The 21,749-nt window shown below is 37.3% G+C and overlaps 1 protein-coding gene across 3 annotated transcripts in view; it reads left to right on the forward strand.

The window, feature by feature from the left end:
* dpp6b (dipeptidyl-peptidase 6b) overlaps nt 1–21,749 on the forward strand; it is a 239,238-nt gene that overhangs the window by 163,320 nt on the left and 54,169 nt on the right. For all 3 annotated transcript variants that reach the window (XM_056473708.1, XM_056473725.1, XM_056473717.1), the window contains exons 4-7: nt 14,608–14,720; nt 14,799–14,873; nt 15,048–15,100; nt 18,958–19,039. In XM_056473708.1, coding sequence (XP_056329683.1) covers nt 14,608–14,720; nt 14,799–14,873; nt 15,048–15,100; nt 18,958–19,039 — 323 coding nt within the window. The remainder of the gene's footprint in view (nt 1–14,607; nt 14,721–14,798; nt 14,874–15,047; nt 15,101–18,957; nt 19,040–21,749) is intronic.

Consider the following 21,749-nt stretch of genomic DNA (forward strand, 5'->3'; position numbering starts at 1 on the left):
AAACACCTTTGATGTTATTTGTAGAGCTCAGCTCTCCGCCGGGGAAAGAGCAAGTTCCCTCTTCTCTGGATGGCCCATCTCAGGGACGCTTCGCGGTTTACCGGACTTAACATCGCTGCTTGGCCGGAGGTGCAAGCTGAGGCGTAGGAGCAGGTCTTGAAGCCGCAGGCGGGCGCCCTCACCATGGAGCTGTGGATGTGGATGGTTCGGCGGGGGGAGCGGTCTTACAGTCCCGCTGATAGATGACTTTACCCATCGCATCCGACTACTCCTTCACCGCCGTGAACTCCTGAGTGCATTCACCGACGGTGTTGCCGAACAGGCCAGCCTGGGATATGGGCGAGTTAAGAAAGGAAACTTTGGCAACATCGCACATATCTACCAGATTTAGCTAGAGGTGGCGCCCCTGAACCACTAATGTGGCCATCGTCCCTCTCAGGGCTCACGCAGCCGACTTGGTGGTACACAGAGCATAGTCGGTTGCAGTCCGGGGCTCATGCAATAGGCTTGGGTCGGTACCACCCTCGTGCAGCTGGGCCAGCGCCTGCGCTTGGTAGCACTGGTAGGTGGCCATAGCGTGCAAGGCGGAAGCAGCCTGGCCCGCGGCTGTGTAGGCTCTGGCCCCGAGGGAGGCAGATAACCTACACGCCAAGAGGGACCACGCAGACATAAATTGACCGCAATGGCGCCCTTGATCTGGGGGATCGGCTTCATGAAGGGTTCTGAAGCAAAAAGGATGCCTCAGCTGGGCTCATGCAGCGCTTTTATGATAAGCTTGATTGTCATTTGCGCCAGCTGTGCACGCTGACGCTGCCAACTCATTGTCATTTCATTGGCCCATATTTATACTCTTTCAGATGATTGGATTCTGACGAAATCCCCATAGTGGAAGTTTCCACATAGCATTTCTGTTCCCCTCCTGAAGGGGAACTGAACTTTTTTTTTCATGAACAGACTCATCCCTAATATAGACACATCAGCTTCACACATGTATAGACAAAACTGTACAAATGGAAGAATAAAACTTAGTGCTTAAGTGCTTAAATACGATTAACCAAACTTGACAAAGGCAAAACTGTTTTGGTACATTTTTCTAATGTTAAGGCTTTATTTGTGGCTTTTTCAGATATTATTAAAATTTTCTTCTGTCTAAAATTCTGCATATATTTGGCAGGGTGTATAATGGAGGTGTCTTTTATTTGTTCTTGTTTGTGTTATAAAGGTGTAGCCCTGGTGTCTTGTAAAGCATACCATAAATCATGTTTTGATCTGCATTTTGATTAATATTTTTTTGTTATTCCATTGGTGAAAATGCATTTGTTGATTTAAGGCTGTGTTTACCTCAGCGAAGCAGCTCTATTAATCTCCCTCTGACATGCTCCACAACACAGCGTCAAGCCTTTTTAAAAGCGATCACTCGTCTGTATTATTTAGCAAGGTGGCATTCTATCTGCATTCAGGTCTGTAGCATACTTGTTTACTATCTATCTATCTATCTATCTATCTATCTATCTATCTATCTATCTGTCTGTCTGTCTGTCTGTCTGTCTGTCTGTCTGTCTGTCTGTCTGTCTGTCTGTCTGTCTGTCTGTCTGTCTGTCTGTCTGTCTGTCTGTCTGTCTGTCTGTCTATCTATCTATCTATCTATCTATCTATCTATCTATCTATCTAACTGTCTGTCTATCTGTCTACCCATCCACTATACAAAGCAATTAGTTGACTTTACTTAAGAAAAGAGAGTAAACCAGTTGCTTTATAGTTATTAAGTAAACAAACTATGTGCATAATTGTAAAAGTTAAGTCAATTGGTTTACTGACTTTTTAAAATAAAATCAACTTGTTGCTTTTAAGGCAAAGGGTTTACTAACATGTTTTTAATTAAAATAACTAATTGACTTTTACAGTGTCGATAGTGGGTGCAACAACACACTTCTCACAGTTCGGTTTGGTTATCAGTTCTAGGTCTCAGTTTTAGTACAGTTCGGTATTGATATCTTGTTTGGTAAAATATGTTTGTTCCAATAAAAATAAAATAAAAAAAATCTAAAGAAGTAAAATACAATACAAAATGGATAGCAAGACAATACTAAAATAAACAGTGCTTTTCAAGTTTTCCCATGTAACCATGCCCGATTCACACGGGGTTTCAGTGTCAATGCTTGTCGGAGGATATGTCCAGACGTGGGTAGAGTATCCAAAATCTATACTCAAGTAAACGTACAAGTACTTGCAGAAATTTTTACTCAAGTAAAAGTAACAATCTTAAAAGTTACTCGGGTAAGAGTAAAAAAGTATCTGATGAAAAAATGTATCAAGTAAATAGTTACTAGTTACTTTTCATTATATATATATATATATATATATATATATATATATATATATATATATATATATATATATATATATATATATATATATATATTAGACACTGAACGATAACCAGTTTCAAGGTAAACCTGTCACGGTTGTAGGTGTGTGCGCACTTCTGAGTGTCTGTTTGGTCACATGGTTTTGTTTTGTTTTGGTGTTCCACGTGTGCTGGTTACTTCAGTGTTATGTCACGTGCTATGTACAGCTCTGCTATCCTGCTTAGCCTGCCAGCTGCGACTCAATATCTCGGCTATATCTGGACAGCGTGTCTCTTGTCTCGTGTCAGTTCGTTGTTGTTTTTGATGAGCTTTCTGTCTGTGTTGAGGACTAGCGTGGAGATCTGTCTGAAACCCAGATCCACTGTTCTGTTCCTGTCTGTTCTCTGATCCCTGTTTGAGCAGGATACCGCATATTTTTTGTTTGTTTATTTGTCTTTTTGGACTTTGTTCCTATGCTATATTGACTAAGTCAATAAAGTATTTTACTTGCAATTGGATCTTTCTAGTACTCATTTCACCCGTTACAGAACGAACTGACCATACACATGGATCCAGCGAGTATTGCTCAATTTACAGAGTTTGCAGGATAGACCGGCAGGAACAATTATTGGCTAATACTAATCAAGCAATTCAGACCTTGGCAGGTCAAATGTCTGCACTCACCACACAGGTTCAGTAGTTGACTGGAGGAGCGGTCTCAAAGGAAACTGCACCATCTTCAGACCCGACACCAGCACCAGAAGCGGTGAACCGTCCACCTGAACCTTGCCTTCCTCACCCATCTTGCTACTCCGGAGAACCTCAGCTGTGTCGATCCTTCTTGGCCAAATGTTCCTTATGCATTACCGTCCAACCATCTTTGTTCACCACTGAGTAATCCAAGGTTGCTTTCATGATTACGCTCCTTTCTGGAAAGGCCGCGTTGTGGAGGACCTCCGTGTGGGAACAAAACTCCCCTGCTGCTCCTCGTTTGACTTATTCTCGGAGGAGATGAAGAAGGTCTTTGATCCGCCAAGGAAATCGGAGCCTGGCGGATTACTCCATAGAGTTCCAGACTTTAGCTGCAGAATGCGGCTGGAATAAGGAGGCGCAATGGGACATGTACCTTCATAGGTTGTCGGAGCGTCTCCAGGATGAGATTCATACTCTGGACCTGCCTAAGACTCTTGATGGTCTTATAGACATGGCGATGTGGGTGGATGCCCAACTGCTGTGTAGAGAGACGCGTGTCCGACAGAGTGCACCCTCTGAACTGGCCCCCGAATTTCCTGCTCATTCGATGGTTCCGGAGGCTGGGACCATTGATCCGGAGCCCATGCAGTTGAGCAGGTCCCGTCTCTCGGTACAGGAAAGGTGTCGATGAAGGAGTGAGGGACTTTGCCTATACTGCGGAGGAACGGGACATCGAGTGTCCTCATGTCCAGTAAAAGACAACACCCTGTGTTGGGCTTCAGAAACTCAGAGCATTAAAGCCCTTATTGATTCAGGAGCTGAGGAAAATTTCATTGACGCTAGTTTTGCCTTCAATATAAAGCTTCCTATTATTTCCCTTTCCCAACACATCGCAGTACATGCCCTTAGTGGGCTTTCTCTTCCTACTATCACTCACTCCACCAAGCCCATAGATTTATTGACAGGTATGTCTCCGCCTAAAGGCAAGTTTCTGCTCCTGAGAGGGTGGCCATGGAGAAATATATTTCTGATTCCCTAGCGGCTAAGATCATCCGTCCCTCTTCTTAACCGGCGGGGGCGGTGGGTTTTTTTATGAAAAAGAAAGATGGGTCACTTTGACCTTGCAAAGATTATCGAGGGCTGAACATCATCACGGTAAAGAATACCTATCCTTTGCCGCTGATGTCTTTGGCGTTCTGCAGGGGGCATCTTTTTTCACAAAATTAGATCTCCGCGACGCTTATTATTTGGTCCGTATCAAAGAGGGAAATGAATATTTGAATACTTTGAATATTGTGTACTTCCCTTTGGGCTTTCCAACGCCCCCGCAGTTTTCCAAGCACTCGTTATTGATGTGTTGAGAGATATGATAGATCAGTTCATTTATGTCTACCTGGATGATATTCTGATGTTTTCTTATTCTCTCCAGGAACATATTCAACACATTAGGCGAGTGTTTCAGAGGCTGCTAAAGAATGGGCTTTATGTCAAGGCGGAGAAATGCGTTTTTCATGCAAAATCTGTTTCTTTTCTAGGACACATTGTGTCAGTCGAGGGAGTGCGCATGGATACAGAGAAGGTTCAGGCTGTGGTTAATTGGCCAATCCCAGAGTTGCGCAAGGCCCTGCAGAGGTTTCTGTGCTTTACCAATTTTTACAGGTGTTTTATTTGCAACTTCAGCCAGCTCACAGCCCTTCTGACGTCTTTGACCTCTTCCAGAACTGCCTTCAGGTGGTCGAGTGCAGCACAGGCTGCATTCACAAAATTAAAGGGCTGCTTCGTTTCAGGCCCTATTCTGGTGGCTTCTGATCCGTCCTGGCAGTTTTTGGTGGAGGTTGACCTGATAGGGGTTGGAGCTATCCTGTCCCAGCACGTGTCCTCGGTTGGCAAGATGCATCCTTGCGCGTTTTTTTCACACCGATTATTTCACACAGAACGTAATTACGACATTGGTAATAGTAAATTGTTGGCTGTCAAGCTCGCGTTCAAGGAGTGGTGTCATTGGTTGGAGGGTTCGGGGGTTCCCTTTATCGTTTGGACCAATCATAAGAACCTGGACTATATCAAGCCCGCCAAACGACTAAACTCTAGGCAGGCTTGGTGGGCATTATTTTTCGGACATTTCGATTTCACCATTTCTTATCGACCGGGTTCTAAAAACATCAAACTCGATGCGTTTATTCATTCATTCATTTTTTTTTCAGTTTAGTTCCTTTTATTAATCCGGGGTCGCCACAGCAGAATGAACCGGCAAATTATCCAGCACATGTTACACGCAGCAATGCCCTTCCAGCCGCAGCCCATCTCTGGGAAATATCCGTACACACTCGTTCACACTCATACACTACGGACAATTTAGCCTACCCAATTCGTCACTGCGTTGCCCACCCGATGCATCATCTCTTCTCTTTGATGTTTCCGAGCGCACTATGTCTCTCGAGCCCATCGTTCCTCAGAAGATTTTTATTTCTGCTGTGACATGGGAGATCAAGTGTAAGGTTCGCCTCACCTTGGAAGGGGTAACGCCCCCTCCCGGATGCCCACCAAGTCGGTTGTTTGTGCCAGAGGAGATTCGATTTGACGTCATTCTATGGGGTCACTCTTACAATGTGGCGTGTCATCCAGGGGTGAGTCGTACTTTATTTTTGGTTAAACAGCAATTCTGGTGGCCATCTATGAGTTTGTTTTGGCCTGTTCTGTTTGTGCTGTTTCCAAGACTTCCAATCGCCCTCCCGCTGGGCTCTTTCAACCTTTGTCAGTGCCTTCGAGACCCTGGTCCCACATTACCGTTGTTGACACTTACCACTAATGTTTCATGTTTTTTTCTTTAGGTTGGAGCTGTCATTCATGTATATGTTGCGATGTCAGCATTATGAAACTATTGTTGGAGTAACTTGGAGTAAAAACATAGACCTTGAGAACTTGAGGCCGGGTGATCTGGTCTGATAAACTCACTGCACAGACCGTCCTTCTTGGAATCGTAGATGGCGACATGGCGGGACAGCAATGTAAACTCGCACGTCTTACTCGACTTCAGCCATTATTCCAACATAGGCACGGGTGCTCTAGCCGAAAGCGGGAGACGCGTATCTATAGCAACGTCTCGCGACACAACCTCACCAATGTGGCGCCTCGCAATATTTGCAAACAAGTCATATGGATCCTATTTATTGTCTTTTGACAGTAACGGAGGAACGCCGCCAAATGTAGCAAAATAAGAGTACTGATTTTTCTCTAATAATTTACTTAAGTAAGAGTAAAAGTACACATATTTAAATACACTCAAAAAGTACACATTACCCAATAATTTTACTCAAGTAAATGTAACGAAGTAAATGTAGGACTCGTTACTACCCACCTCTGAATATGTCTGAAGTTGAGGCTACTTTATAAACCCCGAAGCTTTTCAGTAGCGAAGCAATTTTTTAGTCAAGTAGCACAGTAGCGTCCACACAAGCTACATTATCCGATCACAGATCAATAAGTGACAGCACCAACATTCACGGAGCTGTGAGGCCGGTGTCTGACTGATGAAGGTAAATCCATATGATGGCAAGAATGATGATTTCTTCTTCTTCCAGTTCTTCCAGAACGATGGTTCACAACAAAGTTTTTGGTGCGTTACTGCCACCTCTTACTCTGGTGGGTGACGTCGTAAATCGGGCTGACATAAGAAACTTGCTTGATTGTAAGAAGACTGAGGAAGAGGAGTTATATATAACTACATATATATAACTATATATATTATATATAACTATATATATATATATATAGTTTACTGTAGTAAAGGCTAAAGTATACTACGGTAATTACTATGATTTCATGATAGTTATTAATAATACTACAATATGTAAGTTAGTGTAATTTAATGCTTATTCGTAAATACTTCCCTTTACTATACAATACTATAGTATTTTAAATACGTAACACTATTTTTAAATGCTGTAAACATAATATTTACAGTAAATAACTGAACTGAACAATTCTGCCTTATATGATTCATTGACCGTTTTAGTGATCACTAAGATATGATTGATAATTTGAGTTGCTTCAATTTAAAAATGAAAATTGCAAAAATAGCTTTCAATGTAGCTAAGCTACCTTTTAGCTTAGCTTGCTACATTTCCCAGGCTGTAGCTTTTAGTGTAGTTAAGCTACATTTCAATGTAGCTAATAGCTTAGCTCACTACATTTTTCAAGTAGCTTGCCCAACACTGCTGACGCGATTGTCATAGCAGCATCAGCCAGTGAATTTAGTCAGCAATCGGCTACTGTCTGAGCTAAAGTATTTGCATAAAGCATTCTGATTCCCAACTTCTGCAGTGAGCAATGTTGCTGAAGTGGCGCCGATGGATCCACAATTCAGTTCAGAAACACTTGAAAGTGAATGAGAAGCGTTGACGTGTGATTGGGGCGTAACAGCAGTTTTCAGTTACATGAACTGAAAAATATAATTAAACACACTGCATGCGGTATATAATATTAATTATTTAAATTAAATAAAGGATGAACCATTGCTGAGCTATATAGCTATTTAGTCAAGAGCAGAGTGATCTTTTGTAATTTGATTAATATTAAAAACACAGACAAGATGTTTCTACTTTAATATGCAACATAATGAGAAAGTTACAGATAACACAATTTCTCCAATGTTTACATGCGAAGTCATAACCAATCAAGTCGAACAGATGTACATAATTATTTGTCATAATGTTGAGAAGCTAGACTTAATTTTTGTGGCGTAACCTTTGTTCAGCTGTTTAGATGAGGCAATTCTCAGATCTCCCATACAAATCCCTCCTGCACTCTGGCTCTAACATGTGGCTTATGTCACTTTTATTTTCACGTGAAACACTCCCTACTTTAGTGCTCACTGATGGGACATTTACTCATGGGGATTCATGTGTCAGGACATGGACATGCATTCTAACTTACACAAAGCCAGTATAGAGAGTAATTAAAGAAATGGGGGAAATGCAAAATACTATTTTAAGATTTTAATGCAAAACTGAAGAACTACAGTATCCATATGTGCATTGAACCATGGAACCGTACCAAATGGTTCAATATTATAAATATAAAGGCATCCCTAATATAAATATATATAGGGAGATAATACAGTATATAGCAGGGGTTCTCAACTTTTTTCATTTCGGGGCCCACTTGTCTGACGTTTTCTCTAAAATGTTTGTATGAAATGCTCATTTAAACCCTTATTTATTATACAATTGTTGTGCCTTCTATTATTTTCTATTATCAGCATTTAAAAAATATATATTTCATTTCAATTTAATAATAACATCACATTGATTGTAATTATATAATTATAATTATTACAGGACATTAATTTGGACAACTAAGCAGATATATTAAATAGTTCACACAAAAATACACAAAGTGAGACTTTCACTTTCACTTCAGTTTGTGAATTAACAGGCTTGCGTACAGTACTAGTTGCAGAGGCGATCATGAGGCTGAAAAGTGCATTACTTCTTTACTACTTTAATATAGCATATTAATAATGAAATCCAAAAATTGTAGTATAATATTGAGAGTTGATTTTAAGTTAATTCTAGCGGCCCACCTGCAGGATCGCTGAGGCCCACTAGTGGGTCGCGGCCCACCGGTTAAGAATCATTGGTATATAGTCTTCACCAATAATTACTGTATATTAGTTTAACAAAATGATTTAATATAATTGAAGAGTTTAGATGCAAAAACCTTTAAATGCTGTTTGATATTTTCTTCAAAAATTAGCATTTTTCTCCGACTCTTGTGTGTAGTCTCAGAAATTGTACTTTTATAGTGGCGAATAAGTTCTTTTCATTGCCTTTAAAGTGAAATACTTATACGTAAACAGGAGGCTGAGAAAAATACTCTTTTTAAGGAGAAATTTCAGATGGCTTTTAGAGGTCTGAACTCTTCAATTACATAGTTTATTCCTGTAATGTTTTTACACAATGTTTATGTACTTTTTGTGCTTTTTTATTTTGAAAATAATTGAATCTAGCATTTATTTGTAATACATAAATGCATATTTCAGTGACGATTACTTTTGTCAAATGTTCTGGGCAAAACACCAAAAATACAGCTGTGTGTGGAAAGCAGCAGCAAATCAAACCCCAAAACAAAACCTTTTACCAGACCCTCCAAAACAACCAATGCAGCTCTGATTTAATGGCATGAGAAAGTTTGTAGCCAATGTTGAGCACTGGGAGAAGCAATGCCCTGAGGTGAGACGAAAATCATTTGAGCAGCAAGCAATTTGCTGTAACTGAATAGAGAATAATATAGGATCTGCAGGGGAAGCTACACTTTTCTGTGTACCTGCTTAGTCTGTGGTTCTTGTTCTGATTCATGGATACCTGGAAGGATGTAGTCTGGTCAAGATTCTGGTGCATCAGGTCAAAGGCATGTTCATGGTATTTTCATTGCAACTGTGTTTCCAGACAGTGATGACAATTACTATAAGGACAATATGGCATGCCACATTGCTAGTATAATCAAGGTGTCAATTCAGGAATATGATTTTGAATTTATATTAATGTCTTGGGGAACAAATTCACTTGACATGAACACAACTGAACATTTATGGTTTGATTTAGAAAAGTAGGTTTGTGCAACAGTACATCACCACTACCAAATAAATGTCTCACACCAAGGAAAAATAAACTTTCATTCCTTGGCAGTCAGCTGTTTTATATAAATATATACAGTTGAAGTCAGAATTATTAGCCCCTCTTTGAATTTTTTTTCTTTTTTAAATATTTTGCAAATGATGTTTAACAGAGCAAGGAAATGTTCACAGTATGTTTGATAATATTTTTTCTTCTGGAGAAAGTCTTATTTGTTTTGTTTCAGCTAGAACAAAAACAGTTTTTATTTTTTTTTAAACCATTTTAGGCACAAAATTATTAGCCCCTTTAAGCTATATATTTTTCGATAGTCTACAAAACAAACCATTATTATACAATAACTTGTAAAATTACCCTATCCTGCCTAATTAACCTAGTTAAGCCTTTAAATGTCACTTTAAGCTGTATAGAAGTGTCTTGAAAAATATCTAGTAAAATATTATTTACTGTCATCATGGCAAAGATAAAATAAAACAGTTATTAGAAATGAGTTAATAAAACTATTATGTTTAGAAATGTGTTGAAGAAATCTTCTCTCGGTTAAAAAGAAATTGGGGGGAAAGGGGGGGAGGGCTAATAATTCAGGGGGGCTAATAATTCTGACTTCAACTGTAAATATTACAAAAGAGAAAGTAAATGACCAGCATTCAAATTACTTAACAGTGGTGGCTCATACCGCTTTACTATTATTGTATCGTATCAACAGTTTGGCACTGCTATTGAATGTTTATTCATCAGTATTTGTAATGTTCTTTTCTTAAAAAGTGTATGTTAAAATGGGTTGGTGCCGTGTTCACATGTAGTTAGATCGATAATGGGGCTGTGTGAATAAAGGTGCAGTAGAAACATTTTTTGTTGTGCTGGTTTAAAGTCTTTTCAATTTCCAATAGTAATGATTAAAGTAAATGATCTAAATGTATTTTTATATTCTGGGTAAGGCATAAGACTAAAAAATGTTCGGGCAGACAATTTCCACAATACTGATATGTGGCCCAAACTGTCTGTCAACAAATGTAGATTTCCACATATGCACACCCGTTCACACATATCTGCCATTTGCGTGTGCACACGCGTCGCATTCTCATGCACACGAGAGAGAGTGACAGTGGTAAAAACAAATGCTAAATCAAAAGGTTTTAAAATTCTGAATCAATATTAGAGTTACTTTTGCACGCTAGAGGAATGATGACACCTTTAATTAAAAATGAGCAAATGTGCACAACCATACCTAGGATTGTCATGCACATCTTGTCAGTGAAGCATGGTTGTGTGTTCAGTAGTAAATCTCCTCGGAAGGCCAGAGGGGTGCTCTAATGCAAAATCTCCAAACATTAAAAAAAATATAAAACCTGTAATCCACATAGCATTGTATTATGAACTGATTTCATTGATTCTGCATCACTAAACACATTACTACGGAATCATCTCGCAGAAGGATTAAATTTAAACACTCAAATGAAGTGAGTTAGGAGTAAAACATGTTAATAAATGTGGAATTTTCACACGCAGCATTTACTACACACATCTGTAGTCTTCTGGACATTAACATGCACCAGGTTGTTTGTTGTTTTGTTTTTTTGGACTTCATTCCCCACAACCATTTTCAACCTGGATCACATGGGTTCTTTATAAGTCATTTGTGCTGTGTTTAGTTGCCTTTGGATTTAGCTTTGTTTGCTTTGTGATTTTAATGTTTCTGGTGTTTTGTGACCTTGTTTCTGTTCTTGCCCCTTTTTGGATTCCTGTAGATTTCGTGATCTGACTTTTATATTTGTGCTCTAATTACTTTATGCTGTTACCTTGTTTTTGAGGAATTCTCTTTTATCTCTTTTTCAAAATAAAAAAAAAATAGCTGTATCTCAACTGATTTAGCCCAAGGTTTACTTAGTAAACAAAGACTGAAACTATCAATCATAATACATTTTTGTTAACTACAAAATATATATTCAATAATAATTTCAATAAATGAAAGGCTAAAACTAAATACATTTAGCTACTTATAAAGTAGTAAAAACAAACTGAAATAAAATAATAATTAACAACAATAACTGACCATTTTCACACAAGTCAGCAGAATGTATAACACTGTTGTCATTTTATGGGGCAATCATTTTAATAAAACAATCAGACATGATTTTAAATCTATTTCTGTTGTCTTTTAAGGGAAAGTCACTCAAAAGTAATACATGCCAATATAACTGTCATAGTCACCAAGTTGACTGCCCACCAGACACACAAGAAGGCACTCTACACATCACATCTGCCACTGAACCGGACTACAAATTTCATCATGCTTATCACACACACACCAGTTCCAGATCACCACTGATTACAAACATAGCTGAAGCTCATGAGGACTAAATACCTTGACTATACATACACCTCACTTTCAAACACATCCTTGCATAGTCTTGTTTTACTGTAAGTGTACAATTCCTAGCATATTCTTGTTCCTGTTCTTGCCTTTCGTGGTTTTGGATAGTGGTGGGCAAAGCAGTCAAAAACAGTCAAAGCAAATGTGTCAAAGCTACAGTGACACCTAGTGATAATTTTTATATATTGCTTTGGAGCAGCTTCAGCAAAGAAACAGTTAGGCAAATTAAGGTATTAAACCCCACGTTGTAGAGTTGAGGTTTCAAGTGATTTAGTGAAGCGGTGAGAGTTCCAGAGATAATGGGTTTGAATCTAGGGAGATGCAAAATAGATGTTAGTTTTTAAGTGCTCTGTTCTTGTAACATGTTTTGTTTTAACTTTGGTCTGACATCCGAATGAACACTTTGTGAATAAATATGTCTTGTTTTGGTCCTAAAAAGTAACATTAATAAAATACATCAGGTCATAATTTCTGAGAATTTGTAAGTCAGGATTCAAACTCAGGACATTCGAACTTAGGCCGCACAGCCTAAGTTGCAGCACAGTCCATTAAGCCACATGAGACTTTTCCAACGCTGTCAGACAAAAGCAGATTCGCCAGGTCTCGAAACGCTTCTGAAATGACCAATGTTTTGAATCTCTTTAAGGCTGTTTGTGTTTCTCTGCAATAACCCTTCCGAAATGCTACGTAGCTGGCAGTAGGCTTTTATGTTCCTCTGTGGCAAGTTTCTATGTGGGTGGTTTGTTTTTTCTGAAAGCTACCTTAATGTACAAGTAGCTAAAACTTGCTCATTTAGTGCCAGGAACCAGCAGACGTGCAACAACTTTAATCATAAAGTAAACACAAAACAAAAGTTTTCATCTGGAGCTTCTTCACAGGACTCGACACTTATAAACAATCGATCCATCAGGCTCGCGGCTATCACCACCGCCCACACTCGGCACAGCTACCAAGCCAACCATCACAGAGCCTGCGCTATGCGTCATGTGATGTGTAGTTAAATTTTAAGTGTAGTTAAAAATTTAAGTTTGCGTCAGCAAACGGCAAGGGCTATGCAACCCCGGCAATACTGTGCCGGACCATATGCATGTGCTTGACACAGAAGTATAAACCTGCCTTTAGTCACATGACCTAGTGTTTCAAAACACTTTAGTCACGTGACCAGGGTGTTTTGAATCACTTAGTCACGTGTCCTAGGTGTTTCGATCTTGCTTCGGTGCAGTGTTTTGAAACACTTGCGATTCGAGATCTTTACACTGTGTCAAAACGTTCGTTTCACGTTCCCTAGTTTAGGATTTTTGGACTGTGTTTTGTTATATATTTTGAGTGTTTGCTGCCTACCCTGACCATTGCCTTTTCTTTGGATTTCGTTTGTGGATTTGCTTTTGTTTTGCCCCTGGTTTTGACTTTGCCTGTATGACCATCCATAAAGCTGCACTTGAAACATTTACCTCTGTGTACACACCCCATCATTACAGCAGCGCATTACAATTCTGAGACTGTAATATTGTAGGTATGGGATTGCTTTAATAACGGTAACTGTGAAATGTATTATGCAGAACAATGGTTATGGGGACATATTTGATTATTTTATTTTTGGTTAATGGAAACATTTTTGTGCTTACTGTCAGGTAATAAAAATACAGCTTGTGTAGTATGAAAAATAACCATGTCTATGGTAATTTTTAGGGCTGGGCAATTAATTCAAAAGTAATCGAAATCGACATTTACAGTAGAACCTATAATCGATTACATTTTTCCAGGTCGAGTTTTTCCAATTATTTTCTGATGACAAATAGCGCTAGCTGTGATTGGTCGGTCTGGTAGTGGTAACAAGTGTGGGCAGCATGGAGAGTTGTGGGAAAGTGTTGAGTCTCATGAAGGAGCTCCATATGGAAACTTTTGCTTTGTGTTTATCGTATGATTAAAGTTATTGCTTAATTAAATAAAAAAAATAATAAAAAAAAATGTAAATAAAAATATTTGGAAGAGATACTGCTTATTTTCCACTTTTAATGTCAAAAAATTTTAAATAAATTTTTTATTATACTTTGTTGTAGGCAATGTGTGTTTTAATTTTAGTTGTTCAATGTTGATGTTCAATAAATAATCATAGATAGTAGATGTGTGTTTCCTTAAATTATTTTAAAATAATGCAATGCACCCTTCATTCAGAAATCTCTAACTTGTAATATGCAAGCATATTTACTTTACAAAACCTGTCACTGAACTATAAAAGACAAAAAATAAATAAATAAAATAATGGTTCATTAATCGTAATCGAGTTAAAATGTTCAATTAATCTAGATTTTGATTTTAGGCCAAACGCCCAGCCCTAGTAATTTCCCATTAAACATGAAGTGTGCACTGTGTGCTTCTCTGTGTGTGTTTGTGTATTATGAATTATTAATTAGGTAAAGGACATGTAATAATGAACAAGCAGCCAAACATCATTGAACAATATATTGATTTATATTGATAAGACTTATATAAACTCCTGACTGTATAAGATTATTATGCATGTCCATTAAATATTGTTTTCTTCTTCCCTTCAAAGACACTGAACTGCTGTACCATGACCATGATGGCAATGTGAAGATGCTGAACATTCAGACTAACTACAACAAGACTCTGGTGGAGAACAAGACATTTGAGAGTTTCCACAGCCAGGTTGTTATCACTTTGATTAATGATAAAACATGTAAACCTTTTGTATGTAGAAACTTGACTTTCTTTTTTTGTTTTCAGGAAGCCTACAGACCAACCCAATATCAAGTGTCTCCCGATCTGAAATATGTCCTGTTGGCCTACAATATTGTGCCGGTAAATGTTCTCAATCATAATGTGAATCTGGCTGTGTTTGTTTCTAGTATCCTCTTGTCCTTTGTTGCAACGTTCTTTTATCTGTTGCATCACGTCTCTTTGTAATAGATGACACACTATGTGACTGATGGCACTTATAAAGGACATCTCTCGTCTGTTCTCTTTGTTCTGCAGATTTATCAGTATTCCTTCATGGCCTATTACATCATCTGCAGCCTTGATTCTCCGTAAGTCTGCTTGTAATGTCTGAATTCGTTCCATATTCCAACTGGTGTTGTTTTTTTTTTTACTGTCATCTTTCTTGTCATGAGGGTTCAGTTCATTGAGCTCAATAGAACTGAGGCATTGTAGAGAACTGAATTGTGGGTAGCACTGCCATCTAGTGTGCTTCTGAAGAACTGATAAGATAAGAACAGATCATTTCCATTCATTCATTTTCCTTCGGCTTAGTTCCTTTATTCATCAGGGGTCACCACAGCAGAATAAACTGCTAACATATCCAGCATATGTTTTACACAGCGGATGCCATACCAGCTGTAACCCAGTACTGGGAAACATCCATACACATTCATGCACACACACATACACACATACCACATGTCTTTGGACTATGGGGGAAATCAGAGCAACCGTATGAAACCCGCGAACACGGGGAGTACATGCAAACTCCACACAGAAAGGCCAACTGAGCCAGTTGGGGCTCGAACCAGCGACATTCTTGCTGCGAGGTGACAGTGCTAACCACTGAGCCACCGTGCTGCCCCCAGCCAATCATGTTCTAGTATGTTTTGAAGGACAATGATACTAATCGCAATTTCACATTGTTCAACTACTACAACATATGTGGCATCAGTGACAGCGAAAGAGAGTGTGAAGATCAAGAAGCAAGTGTTAGTGATTGATTGTTATATGAAACTATGAATGAACATTAGATGCGTTAAAAGAAACAGTATAGCTTGAAATGTATAGTGCTATCAGGTCATTGCTGAATCAGTGTTTCAACTGTGCAAAGGTTTGTCAGTTGATAAATGCAACATTTCCCAGAAGAAAGCCAATCAGTGTCCAAAAGCTGATATCTAGTAAGATAACATTTACATTTACTCATTTAGCAGACTCTTTTATCCGAAGCAACTTACAAGTGAGGATAAATGTAGCATTTGCTATCATCAGAGATTAGCAGTATATAAATGCTTAGATAAGTATAAGATACTTATAGAGAGTCAAGCCAAAATTATTCATACTCCTGGGAAATTCTGACTTAAACTTTTTGTTCAAATTGTATTAAAACCTGAGAAATGTATTTTTTTTCACAACGACGCCTCTTGTTCATCATCTTATATTTTGGCAGAAGCCTCTGTCATTTCCGATCAAAAAACTTGCTTGTTGAATAAAAGTCAGAATTTGCCAGGGGAATGAATAATTTCAGGCTTGATTGTAAGTAAATAAAATAATCTAGATGAAAAATTATAGTAAATATAATCTAGTTAATCCAGATTTTGTTAAAAATAGATTTTTTTGTATGGGAATCTTAAAAAAACTTAGACATATAGTCATCCTAAAAATACTGTACCAAAGGAGTGTATATATCTGTTTTATATCTCTTCCCTATATGGAAATCAGAAATGGCTATATACTCTATGTACATATAAAATTATTACTAATACATTTTACTAATACATACAGGCCAAGAACCTGGAGTGACTGTAAAACACATTCATTTCTACTAGCATTGACAGCAAACAAGACAGATCATGCAGGATTCATCTTAGATTGGTTGTTAGGTTTCCTCCAGGTTCACTGGTTATTCCCACAGTACAAAGACATGTGGTACTGGTCAATAGACCCTTTTCACAATGACATCACTTCACTTCCCCCTATTGGCATTGCAGTGTATTTTTAGTTCAGGTTTACCTTTGAATGGGAGACTTTTCTGGAAAATGTTCAAATAAAAATAAAAATATTAACATTGCACTGATTTAAGCATTGCACATCTGATTTAAGACTAGTATTAGTACTGGGCATGTGTCCCAATGTTTCTCTTTCAATACTGCTTTCTGAGTTTGAAAATGATTATTAAGTTATTAAGAATAGGAATAAGCTATTGTTTATGAAGTAAAGCATATGTTTGCAATCTTTTATTTCCCTTAATAATAAATATATTTTTTTACTTTAATGTTGCTGTGAACATAAATTTACATTATCTGTTATATGTAAATGTTCCAGTACAATTCTTTATTAAAACTTCTTATATTACCTGCTACCTGAATAAATTAATTATGAGCTGTCGCCACCTTTTGGGTGGATTCAATTTGATATCTGTACTACTTTTTAATTTATAATGTTACAAATAAATTCATAATCCAATAATACTGAATTAAAATGCCGTTTTCTTGGTGTTATTTTTGCAATTGTAAATTTTTATAATGATTTTGTTTGATTAGTAAGAGTCACATACTGTACAACATTGTTATTCTATTTAATTTAATTTAAATATCAAATAGACATAAATGTTTTATGTTCATGAATAAAATACCTATGTAGAAAAAAAGCAGAGAACTGAGCAGTAGAATGTGAATTAAATGAATGGGTTTGTGAATAAGCTGTGCACTGTAAACAACCACAGTAAAACACTCACAGTTATATTTATTAGTTATTCTTCGGGACACTATAAAAAATATTTTTAAAAATCTGACATAAAAAAAATTTCAGCATCCGTGTAAACATCTGAAATCTTTATTTGACAAATACTGATAAGTACATACCAACTTCATCTGCAGTAAAGGCAGCAACAGAAAGCAATAGACTTTTTTGTTTAAAGTCCCATTTTCTTGGTTTAAGCGTATATCTGTATGATCTGTGAGTTTTTTTTTTTTGGATGTCAGATGTCTCAACTTGAATGCAGACAACAAAAAACAGCCGTAGTCAGTCTAACCGTATCTGTAGTAAATATACAGCTGACTGGGTGAGTTCTCTATGGGGAAATTCTGTATAGGCGGAAGTAATGATACACTATGTGGAGTGGAACCAGACACCGCATGATGTCATGTGAAATGGTTTATTCAATAAACTAAATTTTCCGTAGTGTATGAGTGTGTGATTGAGAGAGTTTATAGGTGTTTCTCAGCACTCATGAGATAGTCTGCTCTCAAGGCTTAGTTGAAGCTGGAAGGGCATCCGCATAAAACATATGCCAGAGTAATTGGTGGTTCATTCCAATGTTTCAATCCATAATAAATCAGGGAATAACCCAAAGGAGAGCGTGTGGTTGTTCTTTTGCTCTGGAGTATCTGGAGTATTCTAGCCACAAAGAATGCATCTTCGTAGTAATTTAATTCAGCTTAATTTATCTTGCTTTCATGCAACTCAATCAGAATCAAATTCAGTCAGAATAGCTTGAAAATGCCAGCTTAATCTATTAATTTGCTTTTGTGCAATACCCCTCAGGTAACAGAGGTGTTGCAAGAATAACTGCGCCCATAGATAAAATGCTCAGATCACACATCGTGTAGGTCACAATCCACATAGTTGTTTCTACAAATTTTTTTTGTTCATTCTACATGTAATTTTGAAAAATAAAAGATAAAAGCATCAAACCCGATTGGTGCTATTGACCTTTGTTTAATTACATACCTAAGATTGTTCCCAGCATTTTTTGATTTTCAAAAGATGTCTAATAATCTTCTAAACATAGTTGTCTTGGAACTTAGAACTTACAATTGCCCATGGGAGAAATGGCTCGGAATAACAACAGAAAACGGTCAAACTACTTGCTCTACAAAACAAGTGAGTCCATAACTATACAGACAAAGTAGAATAATATAATAAGAAAATATCAGTTTGCAACATCAAGCAGCGTAACAAGCTGTTTTTAACGTCTAAAAATGAATGGAAGTGAATGAGACCAGAAGTCTTGAGCCAAAAAGATTCAAATAGCTGCACCAGCTCGAACGCAAAGAATAAGGTCAATACTTGTGACAACAATTGGCCCACACAACATCAGGAATAGAAGGCGCGCACACACACACGCACACACACACACACAGTTGTGTTATTGTTGTTTTGAGAATTGTTTGTGTTTTGACAGAGAGAGAGTGGAGCTGACCCCTAATGAGGTGCAGAGCACCGCACTGCAGTATGCCGGATGGGGTCCCAAAGGACAGCAGCTGGTAAGAGAATCACAAACACTTTCATAGCAAATCATGTGTCAATGAAAAAATTCATTAGAGTGGAATTTGAAATATAAATTATGAATTAAAGATCACAAAACACAGTATTATAGGTTTAAAGAGGCCATTTTTGTTCACTGGGTGTGCTGGAATCAAAATGTTTAATCTTCATCCAACATTTTGACATCATTGCAGCACCTCTATTACCAGTCTGAAACATAGTGGGATTTGTTTGTGGGAACTATTGCCACAGCTTCTGCCATTATACTGTAGTTCAGCAACTCAGTGACTACGTTTACATGGACATCTGTAATCTAATTATTTGCCTTAATCTGAATAAGACAACAATATGATTAAGGTGTTTACATGAGTTGCTTTTGAATGTTCCTTTCATGATCCTGTTTTACATGTTATAGCACATAGATTGATTAACGTCATTGCGTCATGCCCTCTTGACAAACTAAGGTATTGGTTGCCAGTATGAAGTAAGGACTGGTGAAAGTGTGTTGTTTTTAATGGAATTTGATACCACACGCCGAATGGAAAGAAAAAAAAACCTCTGCATTTCCCGGTGTGTGTGTCTGTGGTCTGTGGACTAGGTAGGTGCAAAGAATAGTGTTAAACAGCTGTGTGTCGCAAAAGTCGGCGAAAATCCTACACAATGCATTTGATTAAGTTTGATTAAGGTGTTTACACGTCAGTACTGCACGTCAATAATGCGACTAAAACAGGAATACTCTACCTGTCTTGATTTGATTTCTGTTTAGTTCGATTATGACTTTATTCAGAATAAATTAATAAAAAAATAAAATAAAATGGCTGTTTACATGGTAGACTCTTAGTCAGAGTATTGTCTTAATCGTATTAAAATTAGATTATTGGTGTCTATGTAAATGTACTTAAGAAGTGTTTTTTCAATCAGTAAATACTCACAAAGAGGTTGTCTCTTTGTGGAACGCACTTATCCACTATGCACTTGACCGTTAATGTTTGAACATTATTTGGTTATTTTATCATCCACTCTTTCTTTGAGGTTTTCTGAGTCAATTAATTGCTCGGTGAACAATGAAATTTCTATCTGCACTATTTATACTTGTAGCTGTTCAATGCATTTTATTAGCTCACATGCGTACCATGTTTTCTTGACATTTTGAAAATGTTATCTGACCTTGTGGTGTAAAATGTAGGTGTAAAAATTCATATCTATATTTACTTAATGATGTTAATAGACAAAAATCAATTTGTACCATTGTAGTTGAGGTCAAGAAAAAATATGAATGACACTGTTATAAAAAAAATTGACTAAAAATAGACACTTTGACAGTCAGTCTGTTCCACTAAAATGGGATCCGAAAAATCATACAATTCTAATAGCCTCATGAGAATTGTGATTATGACAGTTTGGAAAAAGCATTTTAATAGCTTTATTTTTAACTTCTAAATTTAATAGCACTTTATATTTTAATTAACACCATCCATACTTCCTTAAAATGTTTAATACTGAAATTAAAATATTAAAATTAGTCATATTTGAGGTTCAGTTTAATATTTCTTCAGTTTATGACTGAAGGTACACATATTCTTCATACAACAGTGTTCAAATGTTTGAGGTTGTCTGATTTTATTTATCTAAGGATCTAAATATGTATGCACTGGTAGGAAGGATGAGAAGGATGCAGAGAATAAAACAATAATAAAAAATAACTAATTAATCAGCACAACGGTTTTCCAAATTATTAATAAGAAATATTTACCAAGATATTATATTGTTTTCTGAAGGATCTTAATGATGCTGACGAGTAACCTTAGTTATCACAGCTATAAATTACTGTTTTTACTGTATTTTGATTAACCAATATGAAATCCTAAAACTGAATTGTTAAAATGATTAATAATACTATGATAATAAACTGTTGTTTTGACACTTCTTGATCTTTCATACCCATCCTTCCACTAAGCATTTAAATAAGAAAGTGTGGAGTAGATAAAGAGCTGTGAAGCAGGCCTGGTACAGCTCCAGATCTAGAGATGTGATCCGGTCATATCGACCTGCTTGTGTCTGTGTGAGACTGGCAGAGATAAAGCAGGTCCAGTAGTAGTAGCAGTGACAGATGGCTGCAGCTTGACAGACTCGTTTCAAAAGAGCTGATTTTAGCAACCACGTTTCTTACTGACCTTAATCTGTGCTGTTTGCTCATCACTGACTATTCCTCATAGATAGAAATAGAGATTTAGCGTAGTCATTTTTTAATGTAACCGGTGTCATGCTACACTTTTTGATCTACATATATGTTTGATAATAATTTAACTTGTTGAGACATTTTCATTAAGTAAGCAACAAAAATGTTTAAAAAAAACTCTATGGGTCCTATCACACACCTGGCGTAATAAGGTACAAGACGCATATGACAATTTGTTGCTATTTTCAGACCAGCGCAACCCTAATATTCATGTTTTGTGCCACATTGTATAAATAGTAAATCTATTTGCACCACTTTGTGGACTCATGGGTGTGCTGGTCTATAAAGGAGATGTGTTAAGGTGCATTGTTGGTGCGTTGGTATTTTGAGGAACTGAAATGGATCGCGCCATTGACCAACTAAAAGCTGGTCTAAATGTGCATATGCAGGTCCAAATGCTTACACATTGCTTAATACACCCAGGATGTACAGCAATACACAAATGTCTTCACATATGAAAAATATTAAAG

This window comes from Danio aesculapii, chromosome 2, assembly GCF_903798145.1.
Source record: "Danio aesculapii chromosome 2, fDanAes4.1, whole genome shotgun sequence".
Classification (NCBI taxonomy): domain Eukaryota; kingdom Metazoa; phylum Chordata; class Actinopteri; order Cypriniformes; family Danionidae; genus Danio; species Danio aesculapii.